We start from the raw sequence: 27,867 nt of genomic DNA, 5'->3' as shown, positions 1-27,867 counted from the left end.
TCAGCTCATAGCACCACATTAAATTTTTACTGAAGTCTAGACACATTTGCTCTACTACATTTCATCTGTTTGAAGAAATGCATCATATATCAAATAACAATATGTTAGTACAAGTAAGTGCATTTATCTTTGATGAAGCTATCTTCAGTGTCATCTCATTGTCAGCTTAGTTCCAAGTTATAAGAACTTTTAAATTGAAGATACTCCACCTAAATTTAGCAAAACAGAATCTAGGCCTGTAATGCAAGGTAATATTTTAGGTTCATCAAATCAGTGGGAAGGCATAAGCATATATGTAGAGGAAAGTACTGCATACGTGTGAATGCATATCTGTATATATAAACAGAGACATTTAGAATTAAAGAATATGTCTATTTTTCTTTTTTGAGTGAACTGGGAGATATGCTTTTAGATTAGCTGGATAAGCCTAAAGTTAGGTGGTAGGAATCTCACTACGTTTCTGAGGAGAACAAAATCATGATAAAATATTGTGGTTTTGTTGTTGTTGTTGCTGCTGTCGTTGTTGTTAAGTTCCATCCACACATTTTTCTCTCCACTTTGACAATTAATTAAAAAAAAAAAATCTTGCCATTGAACTTAAAAATTAAGATTCTAACTCTCTCAGCATTTGGGTTGAAAAAAATATATCCTGATTTGAAGATACTAAACTCCTCATACTTGTTTTTCTAACTCAGATGGAGATTTTCCCTTGTATATATTAATTGTTACTAATGATTTTTTATTTACGCATTCTGTATCCCTACCCTTATTAAAAACAAATTTTCATTTAGCTTTGGTTGTACTTAGATAATTTCTAAGTTCTGCTCAGTCTTCACTGAACAATTATTTATTGCCTTCCCCTTTCTGTTATTTCTTTCAGGCACCTAAAGATCTTACTACTGCAGCCATTGTGGAGGCTAAGCTTTGTAGATGTTAAAAGAAAAAAAAGTGTATTATATAAGTGTATAAAATGTGATTTCAGGAAATATATTAGAAAAAAAGAAAGAAAGAAAAAACAGAATTCATTTTGCTTTGAGAGAGAAACACTAGGCATATGAAAAAAATATGTCTATTGACTTTAATGGGGATGACTTAATGGACCCTAAAAGAAAAAGCATTGATGCAGCCAGCAGACACATATTCTACCTTTTACCTAAAAGCATATCTAGACAAATAAAGTAAAGCCTTAATCTCCCAGTTCCAGTCTCCCAACCCCTGATTGGTACAATGGAAGTACTTGACTAAGAACAGTAGCTGAACTGACAGCTTTTTCATTTCATAGGCTGCTGCATTTTAACATGCCTGCTACCGACATTTTTTTCCTGAAAGCTGGTTGAGAGTGCCAATTCTAAGGATATTACTTTGAAAATAACAGAAAAAAATCCGCTTCTGTAAGTATAAACATAACTATATCCTTATGTCAATGTTATTTTTTGTGCTTTTCGATGTCAAATTGGACAGCAGTGACATAAACCCCATAATATGAAGTAAAATGAATTCCAGATGGATTACCACAGTTTGTTATTTCAGTAGGATTCAGAACAATTTTAATTTATTTTTACTAAAAAATGTAGCTTACAAAGATGTCTTTGATAGTGTAGCTCAAGGGTGTAAATAGATAAATATATACTTGTTCTTTAAAATGAAGGTCTTGAAATATTTATATGTTAATAACAGTAACAACCAGTCAGATGTTTTAGCACATAAGATGTGTAAGTTTCAATTTTTTATCAAAAATGTTTGATAATTTTAAAAAATATATATTTATGTGTATATAAAATGAGGACACATCTAAAATTCAACTCCCAATTTTTTATTGATTAAGACATCCTTTTCTACCGTTAAGCTTTGATTAGGTGACTTCAGTAGAATAAGTGTGAGTTTCTTTTATGAGGCAAAGTACAATTCAAGTGACTTAGAAAGGTATGTCATTGAAGAGGACAAGGGCTTGTGCAACCATTACAGCAAACACACATTTGGGCCTAGCCTAACAGTTAGTTCACTGGTTTGGAAGAGTCTCTAATGCTCTGGTTCCTGCTTCCCAAGACAAGTTTTATTTTTTTAAGTCCAAAGATTTCATGTACCTTTCAAGGTAAGATGTCTGAAGTGCAGAGACATTTCTTAATGAATTGAGTACGCAAATCACTGCTTTATTATATGGAATTGTTAAGAATTACAGGCTCCTAAACTTAGGTATGATTTAAACAGACTGGATCTCATCCTAAAAGGTGAGAAGAAACAACAGGAATGGTTAAACATGACTGTTTGCTTGCTATTTCAGTTGTGAGTTCTTTTTCTTCAGAAGAAAAGACACACTGAGATTTTGATACAATTAGGTTAAAGATTAGAAGTATTCATTATTTCACACATGACCTAGAACAAAAGACCTTTGTTTAGTGATAAAACTCAAGATCTCAGTTATTAGGACAAAACAAGTCCTTTAGTTTAAACATGGCATGTTTAACTGGCTGAAGATCATGCTCAATGCTAATATTGGACTGAATATCTGAGGAAGCTCAGGGAGGAAAAGAAAGAAAAGCAATGTTTTCTGACCTCTTTTCTTTAGTAGTCTGAGTATAGAAGACCAATGTAACCTTTCAGACACTGACTGGTTGGTTTCTATCATCTCCTTTGCTCTGTCCTAAATAATTTTCTAAATCATGTGGATTTAGATTCATTCCAGCTCTACTGAGGACGTATCAGAGGCACCCAAGCTACTGAACTGCACACCCAGTAACTGAATCCCATAAACAGATAATGGAGAGAATTATGACCCTCCAAAGAGAGACTTGACCTACTTGGCCCTTTGCAATGGCTCACCCTTGTCTACTGACTGCATGAGCAGTTCAGCAAGATGGTGATATTAATTCAAGCATTACAGGTGACTGAATTGATACAAGATGAAAATGTGCACTGACTCCTACAATGGATGCAGACACAGATGTGATTATGATATTATATGAGATGTTGTTTCCATGTTCCTTGATTTACAAACATCTTGTATTATTGATGGAAAATATGCTACTTTGATAGTCTTTGAGCCAGGAAAGTTATTTTCAGTCATAATGTCAGTACATTATGTATGGTGGCAGTATGTGTAGTGGGTAGTGGCAGTAAATATTTTCCTGCTTTTGCTAGTTATTTGTCTTAGCTCTGAAGTGCAAAGAACCACCCACTCTGCTGCAAGAATAGTTTAGTCCCTATGCCATTCAGTCCTCACTGCAGACTCTGGGATGACCAGGAAGGTCATAGAACCATAAAATCATAAAAGTTGGAAAAGACCTCCAAGATCATCTGGTCCAACCATCCCCCTACCACCAATATCACCCACTAAACCATGCCCCAAAGCACCACGTCCAAATCTAAGCTCCAGATTCTCTACTCAGTTTGCCAGTTACTACTTGCAAGCCAAATAATTGCATGCTTCATGTCTTGTACTAGTAAGGACACTCAATCCTATTTACTTCATTAAACAAACAGAAAACAGCACCAACAAAAAAACCTTAGTACTTAACATTCATTAGAATGTTATTAGAATATATGGAAATCACTCAAGACTAAGCTAAAGGAAATTACAGATGCCCCATTATTTCTTTTAATTGTAACTAAAGTACTTTTCAAAACCTCAGTAAGTGCCAAAGAAATTGTCATCAGAAATTGATGTCATAACTCAATTTTTTGTTGCAATTGTAATTCACTTGCAATTTCAAATGTTTTCAGTCAAGTATTGTAAAAACTGCTAGGGTTGCTGTTATTACTTCCTGGGCAGCAGACATTTGGCAATACTTGCAGCGCCAAAGAAGTCAAAAGACTAGGTTCTGCTTTCACTTCTGCATTTATAGAATACCTTCACTCATAACATTTCTCAATTTCAGGACCACATTTAGAGGACAGGCTAATGACATCATCCTTGTATCACAGCCTGGAAAAAGATTAAACTTAGAAACAATAAACATTTTTTTATCCCTAAATATTCAAATATATGCCTATCATCTTACAAAACCTTACAATAAAAGAAGGACATCCAATTTCAGAAGTCTGATATGTCAATGTCTACCTGTGATCACTTTGTCCAGTCTCTGCAACAAAGAAGTGACTAGTTCCAGGGACAAAGCTGTTCACCTCATCCTTTTACATACGTCCAACATTGCTGAGATAAATTGCAATTTTTTTGTTGTTCCCCCCTGCCCCCCCGCCCCCCCCCGGTTATAAAGGATTCCCTTATGAGAAGCTCAAGTGTAATTATTGGTGCAAGAATTTGGTAGTTCTATTTAGAAGCATATTAGTGATATGATAGATTCCATTACTCCTATCCACCAGATTCACTTGCAGTTCCAAACTTAAAAACTGACTTTTAAAGTCTCTTTTTCTGACAGTGTTGTTCAACATGTCTTTAATATCTTTGGATTTCAGAATCTGCTTGAAACTTGCTTATAGAATCATTGTTAGCTTGGTACACAAACTATGTGGGTTTTGTTGTTGTTCTTGTATTTCTTTTTCTTTTTTCTTTCTATTTCTTTTTTTTTTCTTTTTTTTTTTTTTTCCCCCCAGGAAATATCTGTTAACATAATGCAGTTTTGTTTTTTTTTTTTTTTTTTTTTTCCTCTAGTCCCCTCAGATTATACATCAACATATAAAAAACCTATATAGCCTCTGAAACACTTCAAGTATGATCCCATGATTCTGCAATAAGCAAACAAAACTATGCTGTACTGCTAGACATAGATTTTAAATCGTTTTACCTAAATCTCCATTATGACTAATTCATAGTTGAGCTGTAGTACTCTCCTGTGCACTACTGAAAGCAAAGTTTCCAGATCCCCATTAGTTCCTCTGTTAAAGTATTTAGCACAATCTCTGTGTCTAAGAATAATGTTTTTGCTTTCGTGTTTTTCTGGAAGTTAGCTTAGGTTTAACAGGTTATCAGTGGGTCAAAAGATGTGAAAACTTGGAAATTGAGGTAAAATAATAAATATCAGTGTTTTGGAACTAGAACCAGAGCTTTAAGAGACAAAATTTAACATTCATACTTTTGGTCTTCATTTTTTGTTTTGTTTTGTTTTTGTTTGTTTGCTTGTTTTAATCCAAGAAAACAATATGAAGAGGGACAGCCTCCTGGTTAAAACTAGGCTGAAAGCTTTTATGTTCAGCACTTCCTAGCTCTTACTCTGATTATAGGATAGTTTTTCAAGGAACTATCTGAAAGGCCACTACAGATGGTCCAAATTCCCACGATACTTCGGATTAAGAATATATTAGTGAACATTATTAGCACATCCAGTAAATGTAGCTTGCTATTTACACAAACATTTTTTGCGACATAATGAAAAAGTCTGTGTACCATTTTCCCCTGACAAATTCCAGAAAGAAAAAGAAATATTAGTATGTTACATCCTCCTTTTCCTTTTTCTCCTTAGAGAACTGCAAATTAATTTCTATCTCCTTTAACAAACTTATGTTTATTATATTAAATGACCAAAAGATCAGTCAATCAACAAAACATTCTTCTTACTTTCCACAGTTTCATGTTCCTCTCTTGCTCAACTGCTCATTATAACCACTGTATCAGAATTGCAGGACTGCAATCTGAATTGGGAGTGCTTTTTTCTGGGAGCTCCTGGTCTCAGGTCTTTGCCCTGGCTACACTTTGATGATGTATGAGGGCAGGGATGCACATTCTGCTTGCCTGGGAGAAAGTTTGGTTACAGAGGGCAAGACAAGATACAGAAAGCTTCATCCATTTCTCCAGTTGTACCTGCTCTGAAATGTAAATAAATCTCCCAGAATAGAATGAAAGGTCTTTTTTTTTAACCTTACTTTCTGAGTCAGCTATGTAAGACTGCCATTTGGTTATAAAATGACTGAAAACACAGCTCTTTCGTTCCAGTAACTCTTTCCTATGCTTTTTTTTTTTTCTCCCTTACACATTTTTTAACATTATATACCAATGATAAGAATTAAATTCATAATCTGGAAATAAATTCTTGCATCTGAACTTTGACTACTGTGATTTTCAAGAATCTTCAGTTACTCACTGACCATGGGTTCTCCATATAGTAACACTGATGCAGATTAACAAGCGAAAGGAAATTGTTTGAAAATGTCATTACAAAACAGAATGTGAAAGTATGCCACCTTTTCAATAATTACAGACACTGCATAATTTAACATTTTATTTTATTAAATTTGACTGCTTTTCTTCCTTATGCAGGCAAGCACCTTTAAGAGAGCAATTTCATGGTCTTGTACTTCAATATTTTCAATATTTTAGCCCCCATTTCAACAGCAAGCAACAATTTTTCAGGGTTTTTGTTATCCAGAAAGCAACCTCGATAGATATTTTTAATTAACACTTGTTAGAGTACTGACAGAATTCTAGCCTGAAGTTGGGTACATTTCCATCACCATCAGAAGATATAAGAGACAAGCAGACTCAAGTGCTGCCAAAAGAAACAGCACAAGGAGAAAAAGTTTTTCTATAAAGTTCAGTGTTTGCTGAGTCTTCAGATCACCTTCAGCATCTTAAATCTCATCATATTAAATAAAATAACATTCTCTTGATTTAGCATTTACTAGGGGTAAAGGCAATCACTGAGGCCAAAGCTAAGGTTCTCACATGAAATAGTAACTGATAACCACAGTGCTTGTTGAAAAAACACAGTTAGTGTCTTGAGGTTTGCACACAGCTTGTCCACTAACCCTCACCCCTCCACCCTGCACATGCACTGCCATCATTTGCAGACAGCAAAGGGGCTGTTATTAAAAGTGTCAGAAGTTTGTCTGATCATGGGAAATATTCAGGCTAAATTTCAGCCTCTCTTAACACCTGTGGAAAATAATATCTGTGAGGATCAGATCGTACAGATTCATGTAGATCTTGGATTACAATTTGGCAATGTATTTAGAAGGCTTCAGAGATTAGGCAACCTACAAAAATGTTACCACAGAATTCAGAATGAGATCCTTTTGAACCAACCTCAGAATTTCACGACATTTCTTTCATCTAGTCTGTCTGCCTTGACCTAGTCTAAAATGAAGAAAGAGGAAGATATATATGAAATTATCTATTTTGTACTGATGTAGCCTATATTCCTGTGCATGTTAAAAAAAAAAAAAAAACTGACTTGGAGAAAATAAATTAATATACGTGGAGTCTTAAGAAAAAAAGAAAAAAAAAAAAGCCCAACACACTCATTACCATCTAAAATATTATAGCCTGTTAATGTGGAGTATTTATAATTATTGCAACAGAAAAAAACAAATGTTACAACCCTTCCTTTCATTGAACTGATTACCCGTGAAATTAATTGATTTTATTTCATTTTAAAGCAAAGCAAATCTGCATTTATGGGTTCATGGAAATTCATGATGAGTCTATGGTCAATATTCTTTTATTCTACAAGAGCTTACTTCTATGTATCGGCCATTTTGCCCTCAGCACATCTTAATTTAAAGTCACTGAATAGATGCTTGTGATAAATTAATAAATTATATCTGGCCATGTAGATTTGAGAAGGACTTTTCAAGTGAACTTTGCTCTTTGTAAATTTTATAGGCCTGGTAAGGAAATTAATAATTACAAATTGTCTCCATAAATTCATCATCACTGTTTAAACTGATATAGTATTGCTCTCCCTGCCTGCATGTATTTACTTTGAAGGGGAAGTTTGTTTTGGTACTGCTTCACCTAGTCTTTTATATCATTATATACTTCTCAAAACTGGTATCACTGAGAAAGTGATTTTCACTAATTACTGCTATAGAAATACTCATAGGAATATAGCTATATAATTTTAGCAATACAAAGTTTGTACAGAAATCTCAAGCTTCATTTGATTTTATTTTAGTCAACATGAATAATCTCATAATCCTTAGAAGACTCTGCAAGCATGAACAGAAGTAACAAGCTGTAAACTGTGCTGAAGTAGCAGTAAGGAAATATGTCACATAAATACCATATAAAGCTTTCTCCATAGCCTTCAGGCAATTTCTCCTGTTTCAGGCAACATCCTGGATTTAAAATGCTTGCTTTGTGCTAAAACTGCTTATCATTAAATTAATCTTATTTTTTCTTTTGTCTTAACTATTCCAGTTATTAAAAGATGTAATCAACATCTTTGATGGATTAAGTAATGATCCAATAAAAGTGCACTGAGGCAGAAGATATGTTTCTGACTTTGTAAGTCCTAAATTGAAGAATTCTTTTATATAAATAAATAAATAAAATGCCACTAGCTTCTAATTAGTCTATACCTGTTCTAAAATGCAGCGATACAATTTCTTTTATTGACAGATGATGAATATTTAACACTTAAATCCTCCAAAATGCAGGTATTACCATAATCAAAAGCACATGATGATAGGGGAAAATCATATCTGTAAGTGTAATTAAATAGAGACATAACAAAGAGGCATTTATAAAAATATTTACTTATTTTTGCTTATATGCACTTAAATGACAAAAGGAAATACACTATATAACTTGTAACTGTTTCCTAGTTAAAAATAAATATTGCAAGAAAAATCTGTAAGATATGTGAAAAAAGTTAGACTTTATGTCTTAAGAACAAGCTACATATTGGACTACTAATGGTTCCTTAATAACTGAGATTTTTCTGAAAAAAAAAATAAAAAAATGAACAATTTGACTCATTTTTAAGTGAAGAAGCACCGTGTATGTTTAATTATCATTGCAGAAGCCAAGGAACATAAAAAAAAAAGAAAAAAAGAAAATGAAATTAATAATTAAAATGAAGCAGAGTGTAAAAGGAAATTTGATTAAAAGAGGACAAAAATATCATTTGTCATGGTTTTAAACCTTCCTCAAGGAAGGTTTAAATTGCATATAAGCATAGTTCTTTACTTAATTTTCCCTAATAACTCTTAATTTTCATATCTCATATTAGCTTGTCTTTCAAGATAATTGAGTTCTTTCCAAAAAAAAAAAAAAAAAAAGAACAGTATATGCATTGACTATGTTAAAATGATTATAGATTTAATGTGATTTAATCATTCCTCTCACATCCTTAGGGCACTATCTTTCAGTACAAAATCAGCTGTAATGATATCTTGGATATTCACTGCTGAAAACGTAAACCCATCTTCTGCATGTCTAAGGCATTTCAACCAATATTCCTTACTGCATCTAGGCAACTTGGTATGGCAATCTTATCTCTGATTTCAAATTTTGGAAGAGGCATCAATCTCCCATTGTTCTTAGAGGAGAGGTAACAAATTAACAGGAAGATAAGTTTCCTTGAGAAAAAAGTATTTGTCCCCCGAGAGAGACTACAAATAGATAAATTTTCATCTGTAAACTATGAAACACTCTTGCTCAAGAGAGTTCTAGACGGCCCTGGTCAGACCTTCTGTTCTTGCAGCTGTCTGCACAAACAGACCCAGACATATCTTTAATTAAGAAAGCCTTCACTATGCTGATATACAGAAGACTAAACATTGTTATTCTAGCTCGTCAGGTTAGATATGCCAATTGAAATAAAATAAAGAAAAATTTAATATTCTTGCATATCAAGCTAGAAGTGCATCTTTTGCACATTTAGGATTTCACTCTACTTAATATTTTCAATTTTTTCTCCTCTCTTTTTTTTTTTTCCTCCTTTTTATGGCCTTTAAAAAAAAAAAAATAGATACATCTCCAGTATGTGGCTGTTATCTATTCTTCTGAGTTTTAAGGTTTCATGCACATGTCTGCAATATTCATACTGGAATAAATCCTTGATTTGTCATATGGACATTTTCACCCTTTTAAGTTCTTCCCTGTTCATATACCTTATTTTGTTATAAACTCATGCTTTGATAATATTATCAGATGGGTGCTTAATGGAAGGTCATGTCCCATATGTTTTCTGTCTAAAATCTAGATGGCCAGTCTAAACCAGGTACAGAGGGATCCTGTATCTCCATGTACTTAATCATGAATGTAGCCCCTTGGAGACGGTAATTCACCCCACAGGAATCACCCTTGGAAACATGTCTCTTTCTTTCCATATACTGTAGAGAACATTTGGATTAACTATAGTCTAAGTGAATAAACATAGGTGTGATGACTACAAGCTTTAGTTTATTATAGTTTAAAGTATTTTTTTTCTCTTCATGCATTTTATAATTGCTTTTGGCACACTTTACTTTCCAAACCTATTTCCTATTATACTATTGGCAAATTCTTAAAATTATCTTTAAATATAATTAATTTTTTTTTTTAACCTGGTAAATTATTTTCTTCAGTATGCAGACAATGACACTTTTCTTTTTGAATATTTTTTTTTCATATTTTTAAATAACATGAAATACACAATTCAAAGTCTTTTTATAATAGTTTTGCAGATAATATAAATCTGAAAAAATACTGTGTTTAAAAAAGCAACAGCTATAACTTTATTTCACAAGTGCTTCAAAGTCTTGTCCATTAATGAAGCAGATTCTGACTTGTCTGTGATTTGACTGAGATCATTATCTAACAAATAGGTCATTAATTGCTGTTGAAAATCAATTCACTGAAATAATGGCTTAAAAGTATTGCTGAATGGTTTGTCATGAAGGATATATATGAGTGAAGATAAAATGCTTTAATTTCAGCTGCAGTTTATAAGTTTTGTCTGGGCTGCCAATCACATCTAACAGTCATGGCACTTCTTCCAGTGGTCGGAAATCCTGTCAGCATTTTCACAAGTGGAAAGTAATTGAATTAACTGCAAAATGCTAACATTATCCCTTTTCATGTGCACTGAAAAGAAAAAGAATTACACATCTTAGAAATACTGAAATGTTTTAAGACAGAAGCAATTAAGGGTCACAACAGCAGACTGACCTCCGCTAGGTTCTAAATTGCCTGACTCTCTCTGCTGCTTTATGTGAAGGAGCTAAAAATACAGGCATTAATTTGCAAAAGAGAAAAAGCAGCAGAGACCTTCCCTGTGTCTCAGGGAAGTCAAAAAGTTCTGTAATTGACTAGAGGAGGTCACATTATATGTGGTGTATATAAACACTATCATAATATTAAATATATTAAATATTACAGGCCAATATTAAAGTAAAAAATATATATATCCCAACAGGCCCATTGAAAGTCGTGTTAGTCATAATGAGATAAGAAAAGGCAGATGGAAAGATGCTAAATTTCCATAGGGACATTCAGCTGTTTTCTCAATGTGATTAAGAAGGTAGTTTTATATTTTTTGTCCTTTTGTAAAGGCACACATGATAATAATAAAACATTTTACATCAACAAGTCCGTACCCTCAGAGAACAACTGTTCAATAACTTGGTACATAGTTACAACTTTAAGACTATACCTGAAGGCATTTTGTTGTGCTTTCACTGAGAATGAAACTAATGGCTGAACGAACATTAAGAACTTTTCCTTTTCTTTTCTCCTTTCTTTTTTCTTTTCTTTTCTTTTCTTTTCTTTTCTTTTCTTTTCTTTTCTTTTCTTTTCTTTTCTTTTCTTTTCTTTTCTTTTCTTTTCTTTTCTTTTCTTTTCTTTTCTTTTCTTTTCTTTTCTTTTCTTTTCTTTTCTTTTCTTTTCTTTTCTTTTCTTTTCTTTTCTTTTCTTTTCTTTTCTTTTTTCTTTTCTTTTCTTTTCTTTTCTTTTCTTTTCTTTTCTTTTCTTTTCTTTTCTTTTCTTTTCTTTTCTTTTCTTTTCTTTTCTTTTCTTTTCTTTTCTTTTCTTTTCTTTTCTTTTCTTTTCTTTTCTTTTCTTTTCTTTTCTTTTCTTTTCTTTTCGTCGTCTTTTTTTTTTTCCATTTTCCAACCATTATTATACCATGTCCCTATCACTACAACAAAAACAGCAATGCGTAAAGCCATTGAAACAGCCAAACAAGATTTATGCAAGAGACAGTTTTGTTCCATTACTGGCTGAAATTATGAACTTGATTTATCCATTTGCAAAGCACTTCAGAATTCTTTGGGACAAAGTACAATTAAAAATATAACTACTCATTGCCATTGTAAAAACATAAAGAGGTATATACCATTGTATCCATATCTCACTATTTTTTGTAACATTTACAATAGATTAAAAAGAAGTGAACTAAAATACCTTACACTTCTGTCTTCATCTAATATAAATCAAAGTTTTGTTCATAAATTTATAGGATAAAAACATTTTATTATTGAAATCAATAAAAGTTAGGACTTGTATTCACTTGGCTACAATTTTACCTGCAAGTGAAGACCAAAAAGGATTGTTATGACTGTTTAGTCTGACCTTTACACTGGACATAATATTTAATTAAGTAATTTTTGCATCAAGCCTAATAACTTCTTGATGAGCTCAAGTACATGATTTAGAAAGACATTCAATTATAACAGCTCCATCACTTTAGCTAGAAAATTCTCCCAATAAATAATTATTCTTCTTATTAAAAAAATATATATCTACATTATTTTCTATCCAGATCTGTCTTATTATACGTTTGTCCACTATATTGCTGGTGTCTAAAAAAGACAAATTAATGTTGACATTTTTGGAAGTGATTCATAAGAATGTAAAGTATATATTGCTTTTCCTTTCTTTCTTTTTCTTTCTTTCTTTCTTTCTTTCTTTCTTTCTTTCTTTCTTTCTTTCTTTCTTTCTTTCTTTCTTTCTTTCTTTCTTTCTTTCATCTTAACTTTACAAGACCATTCGGGCATGGTGATGGGCAAGACACCATTAGATATATTCCTAATTAACACAATTTAGTCACAGTTGAAGACATGAAAGCTCTCTGAAGCAAATACGATAAAAGCAGGCTAAAAGCAAATTACACAAGTGAGACAAAACAATTCTTAAGGTGTAAGACATATATATGTTAAAAAAAGTGAAAGAGGAAGATGAACCAGGATAGTTCTTTTCAAGAAAATTAAGAAAAAAGGAAAATCCAAAGTTTGGCAAGAAAAAAAGAACCATACAACATAAATGCAGTTTTGCTGCACTGACCAAATAGACTTTAGACATGGATGTTTGTAAGACATAAAGTGTAGGATAAATAGCAGAAATATTAACATGATTGATTACTGTCATTACTGTGATCCACTGTGTGCTAATTAATGTTATCCAAAGGAGAATTTGGATTAAAATTTTATATAACTTCCAAATCTCTATTTCAGACAATGAACCAAATGTCTAAGTCCCTTGAGAGATGGTACCATTCATAAAGACTGGCAAACATTTTGTTTATTCAAATTGCCAAATATGTTGAGTTTTTAAATTAGTGAGCAAAGAGTTTGATTCAGTCCGTTCAACTCAAGTCTAGTCTATAAATATCTGTCTGCTTGTGGAAAAGAGAGAAAACCAGATGCTGAGAAAAATGAAAAGAGAATTCATCCTATGTCTCACTGAAGTCAAGCCAAGTGTTCCTTGACAGCAAAACTGTGAAGTGACCTAAGTACACTCAGCATAGTCTAAAGAGATTTGATATTTCTAATCATAATCTCTTTTTCATCATAAATTGGGGGGGGTTAGATTTCCTTCCCATGCTTCAGGACAATTTGTCCTTGTCACCTACTCTTATTTTTCTAAAAAATGAACTCCTTATAAAACTGTTACAGAGAGGAGAGATATGAAGGATTTGTTTGCAAGTTTATAATCAGCAGCATATGAACTCTGCAATGGGGATAAAGTTACACATACTAACCTCTTGCCTCACTCACCAAGATCTGAAGTTTGGCCCGTGATATAAAGTCTCAACATGAATGACCTTGCGTGCTATAATTAAAATTCCTTGAAACAAAGGTTTTCAAAAGATTCAATAGTTTGCAGCACTGGCATGTGTATCCCATGCTACTGGGACAGTGATTCATGCAAAATAACTACAGCTGATATTTGTCTGCAGGAAAACGTGGAGATGAGATGAAAAGATTTTGTCAAGATTTGCTAAGAAATAACTCCTGATGCCTTTTCTGTCATTAATGTCAGTGTGGGCAAGGTTCTTTCTTACACCAAAAAGAACAAAAAAATCATTTTTACACCTTGGGAGGGTGCAATTTATACCCCCTTACACTGTGGGTACAAATTGGTTTTACAGTAATATAAATGAAAACTGTAAACGTGACTATTTTATATTAGTAAATCATAATACAATACAACTTTAGAAACTGGTCCTAAATATTTGGGATTATATCTCTTCTAGTTTCAGGCAGGGTGGAAAAGCCTTCTTATCTGAAAATATTTTGTGTATTTATACCACAAACAGAAACATCTTTCTGTTTTCTTAAGAAAACTGACCGTTAAACTCACAAAACTTAGATTATGAAAACATGTATTATCTTCCTTGTTTTCCTGAGAGAGGAATTTTCTCCCTTAAAAGAGTGTGGCCACTCAAACAACAAAGCTGGGTGAAACTTCAGTGTGGGGGAACAGAAATATGTTTTAATGGAAAACTTCCTGACAGGAATGTAAATTTCTTGCTATGAAGTTCTGATATTTAAAGATATGAAAAACATATATACTGGAAAAAATGAGCCTAAAGAAATAATTGATTTCTATATGTAAGTAAGAATTTTCCACATTAACTGTTTTTGGTTTTTTTTTAGTGATATAAATGACAAAAAATATATTTAAAAAAAACTTGATAGAAAAGGTAACTCCAATTGATAGAAAACGGAACATGATCTCTGACTGCACTAATTAGTGAATGAAAAACTCTGAGAGATGTGCACAGGATTATAACCCTGAGGAAATACAGTATACTGCTAACACAGGACCAATTACTTCAAGACTTTTTATGAAAGATGTATATTTAAACAAGAATGAAACTTCATGAACTAAGAATGTGAAGCTATGTGCACTTGTGTGTATATATGTATACCTATGCATATACATATAAAGACACACATAAAAGAAGTGTGTATATACATACTCATATACATAGTGCATCAGTATTCATATAAGCACATAAACAGAAAAGCACACGTTTATCTTTGTCTTAATGTATCATAAGGATATGAGATTACAAGAGAAGCTGCCAACTATTTCACCTTTATCCAATGCCAAGTTACAGGGTTGGATTTTTGTTTGTTTGTTTGTTTTAAATGTATATGTTTGTTTTAAATGTTTTAAATGAGACAGCCCACTGTCTCATCTGGTGCTGGCAAAGTTCTCACTGAACTTAAAGAACCTGAAATTCTTCCTGAATGCTGGATTGTATCACAAGGACCCAATTCCTCCTATTTTACTAGAAACACTTGAACTAAAGCTTTAGGTGCTTTTATAAAGATTCTTCCAGATAATCACTGAAGCTTAAATGCTTGAAAGTCTGCTAGTCCCAGCCCTTGGCTGCACTTAGAAACCTTAGCAACAAGACACCTTAGCACCCTTAGCAAGACAGAGCTAAGTCTGTTAAACTTCTTTTCCCCCATATTGGTGTATAGGCAGCAAATCAGGTGCACAAAAAGAATAAACTGTTTTTCAGATTATGGGAATAAAAATTGGAACAAATTGCAAAAGCTGTTCCATGTTTTGCTTCTTTTACCGGGGCAACTATCCAGTAAGACAAAGTAAAGAGATGGGTTGTTGCTGGTATTTTGTAGGTGTATACTGTGACTCATATGAGCACCCTTATTAAGGACACTTGTTAAGCACAATTGCGTTCCTAAGGAGGAATGGGTAAATATTGTGCTGAAGCAATTTATCAGGAGCAACTGTGGGAGCAAATTGTATCTCCTATGTAGACATATTCAGAGAAATGTTAACATTTTAGCTCTATTAGAACATTTGAACATGAATGCATTTCAGCATACCCTGAAATATGGGGACAGTTGAAAGTTGCCACTAGAGTAGAATGAACCTGTAGGAAATATATATATATATATATTCTTGCTCCTAAGAAACAACAAGTTGCACTTTCACTAAATGGATGTTCAAAACTGAGTTTCAATTTGCAGATATCCAACTGCAGGCTACAAATATTCTAGAGTAAAAAGTATGTGTACAGTTGTCGTTCTCACTGTGAGACTCATAATAAACAAAATGGAAGAAATGAAGCCAAATCATAGAACGGTTTAGGTTGAAAGGGATCTTAAACAATCTCTAGTTCCAACCCCCCGGTCATGGACAGGGACATTTTCCACTAGATTAAGTTGCCCCAAATCCCATCCAACCTGGCTTTGAACACTTCTAGGGATGGGGCATTCACAGCTTTCTCTGGGCAACCTGTTCCAGTGCCTCACCAGCCTCAGAGTGAAAAAACTAATCTAAATCTACACTCTTTTGGTTTAAAGCCATTCTCCTTTGTTCTATCACTACATTTCCTGACAAAGAGTCCCTCCCCAGCTTTCCTGTAGGCTCCCTTTAGGTACTAGAAGGCCACTATAACGTCTCCCTGGAGCCCTCTCTTCTCCAGGCTGAGAAACCACAACTTTTTCAGCCCTTCTTCATAGGAGAGGTGGTCCAGCCCTTTTTGTGGCCCTCCTCTGGAGCTGCTGTAACAAGTTCATAACTTTCTTGTGCTGTGGGCCCCAGAGCTGAACACAGCACTCCATCATGATCTCAGATTAGCTGTTGACTTTATCAGAGTTATTGCAGATGCTCTTAATTGAATATAAAAGCACACAAACACACAAATATCATTAAGTCACTCTTTGCTAACCTATACTTCTAAACTCAAGTTTCAGCTTTCCTGTTGAGCTAAGCTGCGGCTTTGCATTCACTCCAAGTGGGAGGCTGAGTGTAACTCCTGGGTAGCCCAGGGAAACACAGTGACTCACAGACATAATTTTGAGTCATAATTCTTCTCTTGCTTCCTCCTTGCTCCCACAGTGTTTTACTTACAGTCTTTTCCAGAAATAAATTACTGTACCAGCTCCATGCCAGCTCAGCTACTTTGAACATCAAGTGGAGGCAGACCTGAGCCAAGGGAGTGCTAATTCCCTGTCTGCGACTTGTTCCCTGGGCTGGGCAGGTAGAGGAACCAGCCCAGGTCTCCAGGCATGCCTGCAGGACTGGGAAGCTTAGGAAGGAATACAGAGTGGTTGCGGGTTGTCCTGATTTTACCCTTTTGTCAGGGTAAAACAAGGGTTGTGGGTTGTCCCGGTTTTACCCTTTTGTCAGAATTATTTCTATTCTCAGTCTAACAATTCTCATCAAGGTCTGAGGTAGAGCACCCATAAGAAATTCTAGTTTGCATGTGAGTTTCAGTGATTCAAGAACTAAAAACATTACTGGTATGTAAATAAACATATATAACTAACTACTGGCAACAGGTCTCCCAGGGGCTTAAATTAGCTAATAGAGACCCAGACCAAATAAAAATTTAAAGTGTCCAGATATAGTTTTATTTAATGTATTTTTCTATTGTTTGTTTGTTTGCTTTTCCTCATTTGCCAGCAAAAGCACACTTCCTTTTCCACAATAGACCTGTGAAAGTTGAGAAGTTTTCATAGCAATTAAAAATGAACTTTTGAATCACCAAATCCCCAATCTGAATTAAGTTAGCAGATAAGTAGGATCTGCCTCTTCCAGACTCATACTTTTAACAGCAAATGCTCATTTTTAAGGCCTATGAGACTAGCCTACTAGAAATAATTAATACTACATTAACATTCTTGTTTATATCACATATTTCAAGTACACATTAAAATGACAACTCCTGCTCAGAATATAAAATAGGAATTGATATGAAAAGCAAGGCAGGGAAGCAGCAGTCTCAGAGAAACCTAAATTGAGTGCTACAGCATGGATTATACATGCAGTTTTTGCTAATTGTGTAGTAAAATTCAGCAATGACAATAACAAGTAAAACAACAGTGGAAATTTAGTTTGAAATGTTCAAAGTTGGTATGTAGACATTGACTAATGATAGACTTCCACTTGTATCCTCTCTTTAATGACTCTGAAACACTTTTATAAAAGTGATAACTTCAGTGGGAGGAGAGGTAAAAGTCACCAATTCAATATTAAAAGTACCCACTGCAGATGTAAGATAAGAGGTTGGGTTGCCATTAGACAAGGAAAAAAAGTTGTGTTCAGGCCTCATCTATATAGACTGAAACTTCCACCTCCTAAATTAAATAGGAATGATATGTCAAAAGAGGAAAAGTGAGACCTGTTCTCTTATTTGAAAAATAGATGATTACCTTTAAAGATAAAAAGGTTTTTAGTCTTGTCTTGCAGACATATGAAACCATTAATTTGTTACCTGAGGACTGGGATTGAAATGTTGACCCCTTTTTTTCTTTTTTTTTTTTTTTTTTTTTCTGTTTCCTGTCACAGTGCAAATTATTAGTTTGTTTCTGACTTTCAATAATATAATTGGTAGTATGCCAGTTGTCTTGAGTCTACTGAGATACATAACTTACACATGGAATGAGGGACTGTGCACTAATGTTGAGCATTGTCCTTCATTACAGAGAATGAGAATCCTGAATGAGAATCATAAATGAGACTCAGAATGAGTCTTCCTGGAGACTTCTCTTTTTCAGGCTGAACATCCCCAGCTCTCACCTTTCTTCATAGGAGAGATGCTCCAGCCTCTGATCAACTTTGTGGCTCTCCTCTGGACCTGCTCTAGCAGGTCCACATCTTTCTTGTGCTGGGGGCCCCAGACCTGGATGCAGCACTCCAGGTGAGATGTCACAAGGACAAAGTAGAGAAGGATAATCACTTCCCTGGCAAGGTCAGAATTATATTATTACATTCTGTCTAGTTGCTTTCCAAGATTATGTCCATTAAGATCATATTTTCCACAGTTCATCTCTCCACAACTGTAAATTCTTAATTACGCAAAGATGAAGAGAAGGTAAGATAAACACGCAAAGAAACAAAAAATCAGAAAATGTAATATATAACCTCCACCAAATAGTTTCTATACCCAATTGTAAGTAAAATTGTTGATGAAATAACTTGCAAAGAAAAGAATATTTTTTTTTGTTTTGTTTTGTTTTTTTTTTTATAACTCTTTGAGACTTAAAAAGCAAATTAAATCCGAAGACTTCAGCTGAATAGTTTTTAAATTACAGCTCTTGGAACAGGGCAGAGATACCATAAAATGTCTCTTTCCAGTATTTTTAATGTATTTCTTAAAGATTCTTTTGCTGGCAAAGTCTGCATACTTTGCAAATTGGAAATGGCCATGTTTCAATTAATTTATGTCCTCTACCAGAAAATACTTCTGTAATAAGAAACACACAATATTAACTAAGTATGCTTGAGACTTACTGGAGCTCAGAGAACTCCATGGGGTGAGGGTAGTGTTGGGGGAGAAATTGTTGGACTGCAAAAGTGATTTAGCTAGGAAGGGAAAAGGACTGGGATGCAAGATTCTCACGTTCTTGTCACCTGTCTCTATAAATTAGAGAAGTGACTAATACTCATTTTTCAGCTGTGACACTAGTATGGGTAGCTTACTCTGACTGGCCTTTCACAGTTGCTATACATGAGCATGTTATTGTTTTGACCTCTGTCTTGAAGAGGCCACCAAAAAATTGAAGCATATGAACGTTATAGACACATGTTGATTTTCCAAACGAGTAAACCAGGCAGATTGCTGATTAAATGAGCACCATATATTTAATGAGTGTTGTACATCTTATAAAGTGTACTTTGTGATCTCCAAATAAAAACTGGAAGTCAAAATACAGGTAGTTGTGATATAGAAATTAATAGCTATAATAAAGAGGACTAATTTAAATCAAGCACCAAGTCTCAACTTTCTCAACCTGGGTGAATATGATCAGATGAATAGTTCTCTAATAATTTTTTATTTTAATGTTGAAGAAGGATAACTACTAAGTCCAAGGCCTTCCATGGATCCACTTGACTCCAGGGCTAAACTTAAATGGCTCTATTCAAGGATATAACTGGGAGAAAAAAAAAAAAAAAGGAAAATGTTCACAAACATTGCTTCACTGCTATTAACAACCCATGAATCTCATTAATGTGATGCAAAGAATGCCCGATGTGAAACCAAATTCTCAGGTGTCAGGTGAAGTTTAGGCCTAAGGTAAGATGAAGTTTGAATTATCTAGGAAAATATACACATATTTCCATTTTCATAACTCATGATATCATGAGCATGTTAAAAGATCAAGAGAAAAATAAGTGCATAGTTGGTAGACAGACCCTCTTCTCACTTCTGGAGAAGGTTTCTCTTTCTTTTGTGTTTGTTTGTTTGTATTCAGGTACATATCTCCTTTGATTTACAAAACATCACGTAATTACAAAGGGAACTGAAGGGTAAACTGCAATAATACAGTTATCAAATCAATACAGAGATTCATGCTAAAAGCCTAAGGCCTTTTTTTTCTTTCTAGTGTTTCTAGTGTCAGTGGCAATCTATGATTCAGTTGAAAACAGTGAAATAAAATTAAAACATGAAAATCTTGTTTCCAAAATTGGTTTTATATCACAGAATCACAGAATCACTGAATGTTAGAGATTGGAAGGGACCTTGAAAGATCATCTAGTCTAATATCCCTGGGAGAAAAAAAAAAAAAAAAAAACAAGAATATGACAACTTCCCTTGGAATGGTTATGATAATTATCCATGTTCAAATTGAGAGAGTAACCTGCTAGCTTTTCTTCCATATCTTTCTAACTTCTACAGAAATTAAACTCAGTTCAGTTAAATAATAAAAATACTGTAAGGCTTTGACCACCCCAAAATAATACCATGATTAGGGGGTTCTACGAGCTTATTAACTGATTCTACAATTAGATTGTGCTTCTTCGTAACAAGAATATTAAGAGTCAGCTTGTTGCTGTCTGAATACGGGCACCCCATGTTTGTTCTTACTCGGAAAAGTTAACTTTACAGATAAGATTATGAAGGTAAAGAGAAAACAAAACATATCTTGTTTAAAATGAAAGGCTCAGAAGTTGATGTTGATGATCTCAAGTGTAGCTCATAAATACAAGAAATCATGCAAGTGATTGTGTATGGTCTTCAGTGCTGTGCAATTATAAATTAATTGGCTAGATTTTGATCCCTATTATGTCTGCATACATCATATATTAACACTTATGTCTTTGCAGTACTGTACACTGCAATGACTTTTTTTTTAGCACAATTATACCAATATAAATTATGAGAGAATAATAATTTTTTTATTTATATATATATATATAAACTAAATTAAATGCTCAGAAAAATAACAATTTTACAGTTAGGTTTTACTAGATTACAAGGTTATAAAAATGGGCATCCCCTATGGATATTGCCAGAATAGAAATAGATTGCTCTAACAGTTTTCCAGCAAGAAGAACCGTCAGTATATAAATAAACCCTTTGTCCCCTTGAAAGACTCCATCATCACAGAGGGAATAAAAAACTGTTTCAGAATGCTTCAAGACAATTAATGCTATATGACAAAGATTTGGAGGGAATGCCTTCCAAATTATGGAAACAAAGGTGAATTAAAGTAATCCCCAGTAAACAATATCAGATTGTATTTATAACTATAAATAACAAGTTGTCTAATTTGTTTCAGAACTTTTTGCACCTATGTATCTGACTTGGTGAAAGATGAGTAAAGGCAAAAGAAATGAAATAGTACTGAGCGTCTGAACTGAAGAAAAATATATTATCATGATCTGTATGAAAGTATCAGCAATTGAGCTTGAAGGATTGTCTTTAAAACCTTGTTAGAGACAAAAGTTAGGCCAAAATACTGTAGATTCATAAAGTAAGATTAGAAAATATATTCAACCACCTGCTTAAAGCAATGCGAGCAAGACCAGGTTGCTCAAAGACTGGTCCAACTGGATTTTGAATCCAGATTCCACTGCCTTTCTGGACCTCTCTTCCAAGTGTCTGAGTACACTTACAGTTTTGTGATTTTTATTTTTCCCCTACTAGCTAATCAGAATTTTCTTATTGCAGTTTGTGCCCGTTGCTTCTTGAACTCATAGCACTATGAACATCTGAGAAGAATCTTTTTCCATTTTCTCTGAATCCTCCCATGACATAGCTGAAGCCAGCAATAAAATGAACTCTGCTCTTCTCATCACAACTTCTCAGCATGTGCTCCAGCCACCAACCCTCTTATTGGTCCTCCTCCACTGAGACGTCCAAAACTGTTTAATACTCCAGATATTTTCAGAAAAAAAGCCAAACAGTAGTCCCTGGGAACAGGAGAATCTTGCTAGATATTTGTGCGAATGTCATCTTAATCTCGCATCCCTCATAGATAAATGTAATAATAATATTTTAGAAGTTAATAACTGAAGACATATAGATGTGCTTTATGATATAGACGATCTATTGTAGTTCAACTCATCTTAGAAAAGCATTTGTTTGTGTTTTAAATTTAAATTTATGAATATACAAGTCTTACGAGGAGCAGCTGAGGGAGCTGGGATTGTTGAGCCTGCAGAAGAGGAGGCTCAGGGGTGACCTTATTGCACTCTACAGGTACCTTAAAGAAGGCTGTAGCGAGGTGGGGGTTGGTCTATTCTCCCACGTGCCTGGTGACAGGAAGAGGGAGAATGGGGGCTAAAGTTGCACCAGGGGAGGTTTAGGTTGGATATTAGGAAGAACTTCTTTACGGAAAGGGTTGTTAGGCATTGGAATAGGCTGCCCAGGGAAGTGGTTGATTCACCATCCCTGGAGGTCTTTAAAAGATGTTTAGATGTAGAGCTTAGTGATATGGTTTAGTGTAGGACTTGTTAGTGTTAGGTCAGAGGTTGGACTAGATGATCTTGGAGGTCTCTTCCAACCTAGATGATTCTGTGATTCTGTGAATATTTGATACAAAACTGATATATAATTTAAAATATAAAGCATTTTATGGAGAATGATAAATATAAGTTCTACTAGATTTTATTACTGCCAGATATAAGCGTAGTCATTTTTATAGCTGTCTTTTGATAATTTATATTTTTCCTACAATAATTATTTTGATACTTTTCTTCAAAAAGATAATGAATTAAATATATTGATAAACTGCTACATGTGTAGTAAAAAGATACAATCGTACTTAAAATAATAAAAAATTCACATTGTTTACTTAAACTGATAACTAATATTGATAACTACACTTGAATTCCGCTGTTCTCTTCGAAGACAAGTAAGTGTATTTCAAAGATTTTTTTTTTCTTTTCAAATCTCAAATGATTCTATTTATCATTTGAGAAATACACGGGAATTTTTAGAAATTATTCATTAGGAGAATTACTGGGAGGATTAATTAATGGTAGGATTTTCAATGGGATTTAAGTGGATTATATAAGGACTTGGTCACTGAAATCCCTCAGCCTTCACTGGAAATGTCAGCTAACAAGAATATTACAGTAAAAAGCCACACATACACAGTCACTGAGTTATGGTTATATTATACTTAGTTATGAAGTACTCCAGCCAAAGAAGAATCTGATAATCTGAACAGAAACTTCTACAAAAATGCAAGTCACCAAGAAAAGTGGTCTAGTGCTTAACTAGAAATATAATGGCTAAGTTAAAGGAAAGTAAAGTTTATATCTGTGCTGGATTTGCCTGAAAAGAAACATGCTGTTTCAGTTTCTTTGTGGAAAATATATTGGATTTTTCTTGAAGCAAAAAAAATCCATGAAAAATTCCACTTCTCGGGTACTTCCACCAAAAAAAATCATTTCCACATATAATCGTAAAATCAGCGTATGTTGAATTTACTTTTTATGAAGCCATAAATCAGTAGGGGTAACTCTGATAACATGTTTATCAGAAGTGTAAATATATGGAGTGTAATCTATTGTTAAAATTCAGTGTTATTTCAGACATGGCATGATAGCATTAGTCTGCATCTTAAACATTATACCTGCAGTTTTGAACATAAATAAAATTTGACTTTAATTCAGAACAAAATTAGAAATGGTGCTAGGAATGTTACAGCATAGGTGGGAGGGTGGGTCCCAGAATGTTCTTCAGTTGTTATGTCAAATACCAAGTCACACTAATGCTTTTATTGACTGAATGTATACAGAGTCCCTAGATATATCCAAACTATTAAAGTGATAGATGTTTATCTGAATTTAAATCTAATTCCTCATTATTCAATACTTCTGTCTTGGTATAATTAAGTATACTTACATACGTTTCTAAAGAAAATAAATCCTTTAAGTCTCTCTTTTCAAAGAAGGAACGCTACTGCAACTATGTTTCTCTTTGCTCTCTTTTTCTAAGGGCTTATTGCTTTTAATACAAGCAATGTGATATGATTTTAGTTGTTAGTGTCAAAAGTTTTCCATTTCCAGTGCTTTCTAAAACAGTGAAATCCATTAAAGTCAGAGAAAACATTATGCTATACCTAACAGAGTATCCTTTTCAACCAGAATTATTTTTTCCCTGAGGATGGAAAAAATATACTGTGGTTAAACAGGATAAAACTTCCTACCTTTTTTTTTTTCTTTCTTTTTAAATTCAGGCATGCAGTAGCAACTAAAATGATACATTTCACATGTTTTCTCAAAGTCCAATGAAAAAAAAACTTGTGCATTAGTTGAAAACTGAGCATTAATGATGAAAGGGTAACAGAAGATCCTTTATAAATTAGGAGTCTATTGACAATGAAATTATACTAAGCCTGTACATGCGTATGCATTCAACAGAGCTAGACTGAATTACAGAATCACAGAATCACAGAATTGTCTAGGTTGGAAGAGACCTCCAAGATCATCTAGTCCAACCTCTGTCCTAACACTAACAAGTCCTCCACTAAACCATATCACTAAAGGCTACATCTAAACGTCTTTTAAAGACCTCCAGGGATGGCGACTCAACCACCTCCCTGGGCAGTCCATTCCAATGCCTAACAACCCTTTCAGTAAAGAAGTTCTTCCTAACATCCAACCTAAACCTCCCCTGGCGCAACTTTAGCCCATTCCCCCTCGTCCTGTCACCAGGCACGTGGGAGAATAGACCAACCCCCACCTCGCTACAGCCTCCTTTAAGGTACCTATAGAGAGCGATGAGGTCTCCCCTGAGCCTCCTCTTCTCGAGGCTAAACAACCCCAGCTCCCTCAGCCGCTCCTCGTAAGACTTGTTCTCCAGACCCCTCACCAGCTTCGTCGCCCTTCTCTGGACTCTCTCGAGCACCTCCATGTCCTTCTTGTAGCGAGGGGCCCAAAACTGAACACAGTACTCGAGGTGTGGCCTCACCAGAGCCGAGTACAGGGGGACAATCACTTCCCTAGACCTGCTGGCCACACTGCTTCTTATACAAGCTAGGATGCTGTTGGCCTTCTTGGCCACCTGAGCACACTGCTGGCTCATATTCAGCTGCCTATCAACCAGTATTCCCAGGTCCTTCTCAGCCAGGCAGCTTTCCAACCACTCATCTCCCAACCTGTAGCGCTGCTTGGGGTTGTTACGCCCCAGATGCAGGACCCAGCACTTGGCCTTGTTGAACTTCATACAGTTGGCCTCAGCCCATTGGTCCAGCCTATCCAGATCCTCCTGCAGAGCCCTCCTACCCTCGAGCAGATCGACACACGCACCTAACTTGGTGTCATCTGCAAACTTACTGAGGGTGCACTCAATCCCCTCATCCAGGTCATCAATAAAGATATTAAAGAGGACCGGCCCCAGCACTGAGCCCTGGGGGACTCCACTAGTAACCGGCCTCCAACTGGATTTGGCTCCATTCACCACAACTCTTTGGGCCCAGCCATCCAGCCAGTTTTTAACCCAATAAAGCGTACGCCACTCCAAGCCATGAGCAGCCAGTTTCTTGAGGAGAATGTTGTGGGAAACAGTGTCAAAAGCCTTACTGAAGTCAAGATAGATCACATCCACAGCCTTCCCCTCATCCACCAAGCGCGTCACTTGGTCATAGAAGGAGATCAGGTTCGTCAAGCAGGACCTACCTTTCATAAACCCATGCTGACTGGGCCTGATCGACTGGTTGCCCTGCAAGTGCCGCGTGATGACATTCAAGATAATCTGCTCCATGAGCTTCCCTGGCACTGAGGTCAAACTAACAGGCCTATAGTTCCCCGGGTCTACCCTCCGACCCTTCTTGTAGATGGGCGTCACGTTTGCTAGCCACCAGTCGACTGGGACCTCCCCTGATAGCCAGGACCGCCGATAAATGATGGAAAGCGGCTTGGCCAGCTCCTCCGCCAGTTCGCTCAGTACCCTCGGGTGCATCCCATCCGGCCCCATCGACTTGCGTACATCCAAGTGTTGTAGCAGGTCGCCAACCATTTCCTCATGGATAGCGAGGGCCACATCCTGTTCCCCATCCCCTTCCACCAGCTCAGGGTACCAGGTATCCAGAGAACAACCGGTCTTGCCGCTAAAGACTGAGACAAAGAAGGCATTGAGCACCTCAGCCTTTTCCTCATCTTTTTTAACTAAGTTTCCCCCCGCATCCAGTAAAGGATGGAGAGTCTCCTTAGTCCTCCTTTTTGTGTTGATGTATTTGTAAAAACGTTTTTTGTTATCTTTAACGGCAGTAGCCAGATTGAGCTCCAGATGAGCTTTGGCCTTTCTAATTTTGTCCCTGCACAGCCTCGCAACATCCTTTAAGTCCTCCTGAGTAGCCCGCCCTCTTTTCCAAAGATCATAAACCCTCCTTTTTCTCCTAAGCTCGAGCCACAACTCTCTGCTCAGCCAGGCCAGTCTAGTTCCGCGTCGGCTCGTCTTTGGGCACGTGGGGACAGACCACTCCTGAGCCATTAAGATTTCCTTCTTGAAGAGTGCCCAGACTTCCTGGACTCCTTTGCCCTTCAGAACCTCCTCCCAAGGGACTCTGCCGACCAGTGTCTTGAACAGCTCAAAGTCAGCCCTCCGGAAGTCCAAGACAGCGGTTTTACTGGTCCCCTTCCTGACTTCGCCAAGAATAGAGAACTGAACCATTTCGTGGTCACTCTGCCCGAGACAGCTCTCGACCACCACATCTCCCACCAGTCCGTCACTGTTTGTGAACAGAAGGTCTAGCGGGGCACCTCCCCTGGTAGGCTCTCTAACCAGCTGCGTCAGGAAGCTATATTCCACGCTCTCCAGAAACCTCTTAGACTGCTTTCTCTGGGCTGTGTTATGCTTCCAGGATATGTCTGGGAAGTTGAAGTCCCCCACGAGAACAAGCGCTGACAATTTCTACAGGCAGCTTCTGCCAGCTGCCTGTAGAACTCCTCATCCGTCTCCTCATCCTGGTTCGGCAGTCTATAACAGACCCCGACCAGGATGCTAGCCTTGTTGGCCTTCCCTCTGATCCTAACCCATAGGGACTCAACCTTATCATTCCCAGCCTCAAGTTCCTCAACATCAAAACACTCTCTAATATAGAGAGCCACACCACCACCCCTTCTGTGCTGCCTGTCCTTTCTGAAGAGCCTATAGCCAGACATTGGAGCACTCCAGTAATGGGAGTGGTCCCACCACGTTTCCGCGATGGCAACCAAGTCATAGCCTTCCCGCTGCACAATGGCTTCCAGCTCCTCTTGTTTGTTACCCATGCTGCATGCATTAGTGTAGATGCACTTCAGCTGGGCCATTGCCTTCTTCCCCGGCTTTGCCATCGTTCCCCCTGGTACAGCTCCAACAAGCCTAATTTCAGCCCCATCCCCCTTCTTTCCTAGTTTAAAGCTCTCTCAACGAGCCCTGCCAGCTCCCGGGCTAGGATCCGTTTTCCCCTTAGAGATAGGGACCCGTCTGCGGTCACCAGGCCGGGTGCCGAGTAAAGCGCCCCATAGTCAAAAAAAAACAAAATTTCTGTGTTGGCACCAGCCTCTGAGCCACGTGTTAATCAGGTGGGCTTTCTGTGTCCTCTCGGTACCACTCCCTGCCACTGCAGGGATAGACGAAAACACCACCTGTACTCCCGCTCCATCCACTAACCGTGCCAGTCCCCTAAAGTCCCGTTTGATAGCCTTCAGGCTTCTCTCTTCAATATTATCACTGCCAGCCTGGACTATCAAAAAAGGGTAGTAGTCAGAGGGGCGAACCAGGTTGG

At 36.0% G+C, this 27,867-nt stretch overlaps 1 protein-coding gene across 3 annotated transcripts in view; it reads right to left on the bottom strand.

Annotated features, from left to right (window-relative positions):
• Nucleotides 1–27,867, bottom strand: part of SEMA3E (semaphorin 3E) — a 151,856-nt gene that overhangs the window by 98,651 nt on the left and 25,338 nt on the right. Inside the window, exon 2 of one of the 3 annotated variants that reach the window (XM_080577666.1) lies at nucleotides 11,313–11,795. The exons of the other annotated variants lie outside the window; for them this stretch is intronic. Coding sequence (XP_080433792.1) covers nucleotides 11,313–11,322 — 10 coding nt within the window. The 5' untranslated portion in view covers nucleotides 11,323–11,795. The remainder of the gene's footprint in view (nucleotides 1–11,312; nucleotides 11,796–27,867) is intronic. 3 annotated transcript variants of the gene reach the window in all.

The sequence above is a fragment of the Anser brachyrhynchus genome, assembly GCF_964034855.1.
Source record: "Anser brachyrhynchus genome assembly, chromosome: 1".
Classification (NCBI taxonomy): Eukaryota; Metazoa; Chordata; class Aves; order Anseriformes; family Anatidae; genus Anser; species Anser brachyrhynchus.
This window is presented reverse-complemented; position numbering and strand designations above follow the sequence as displayed.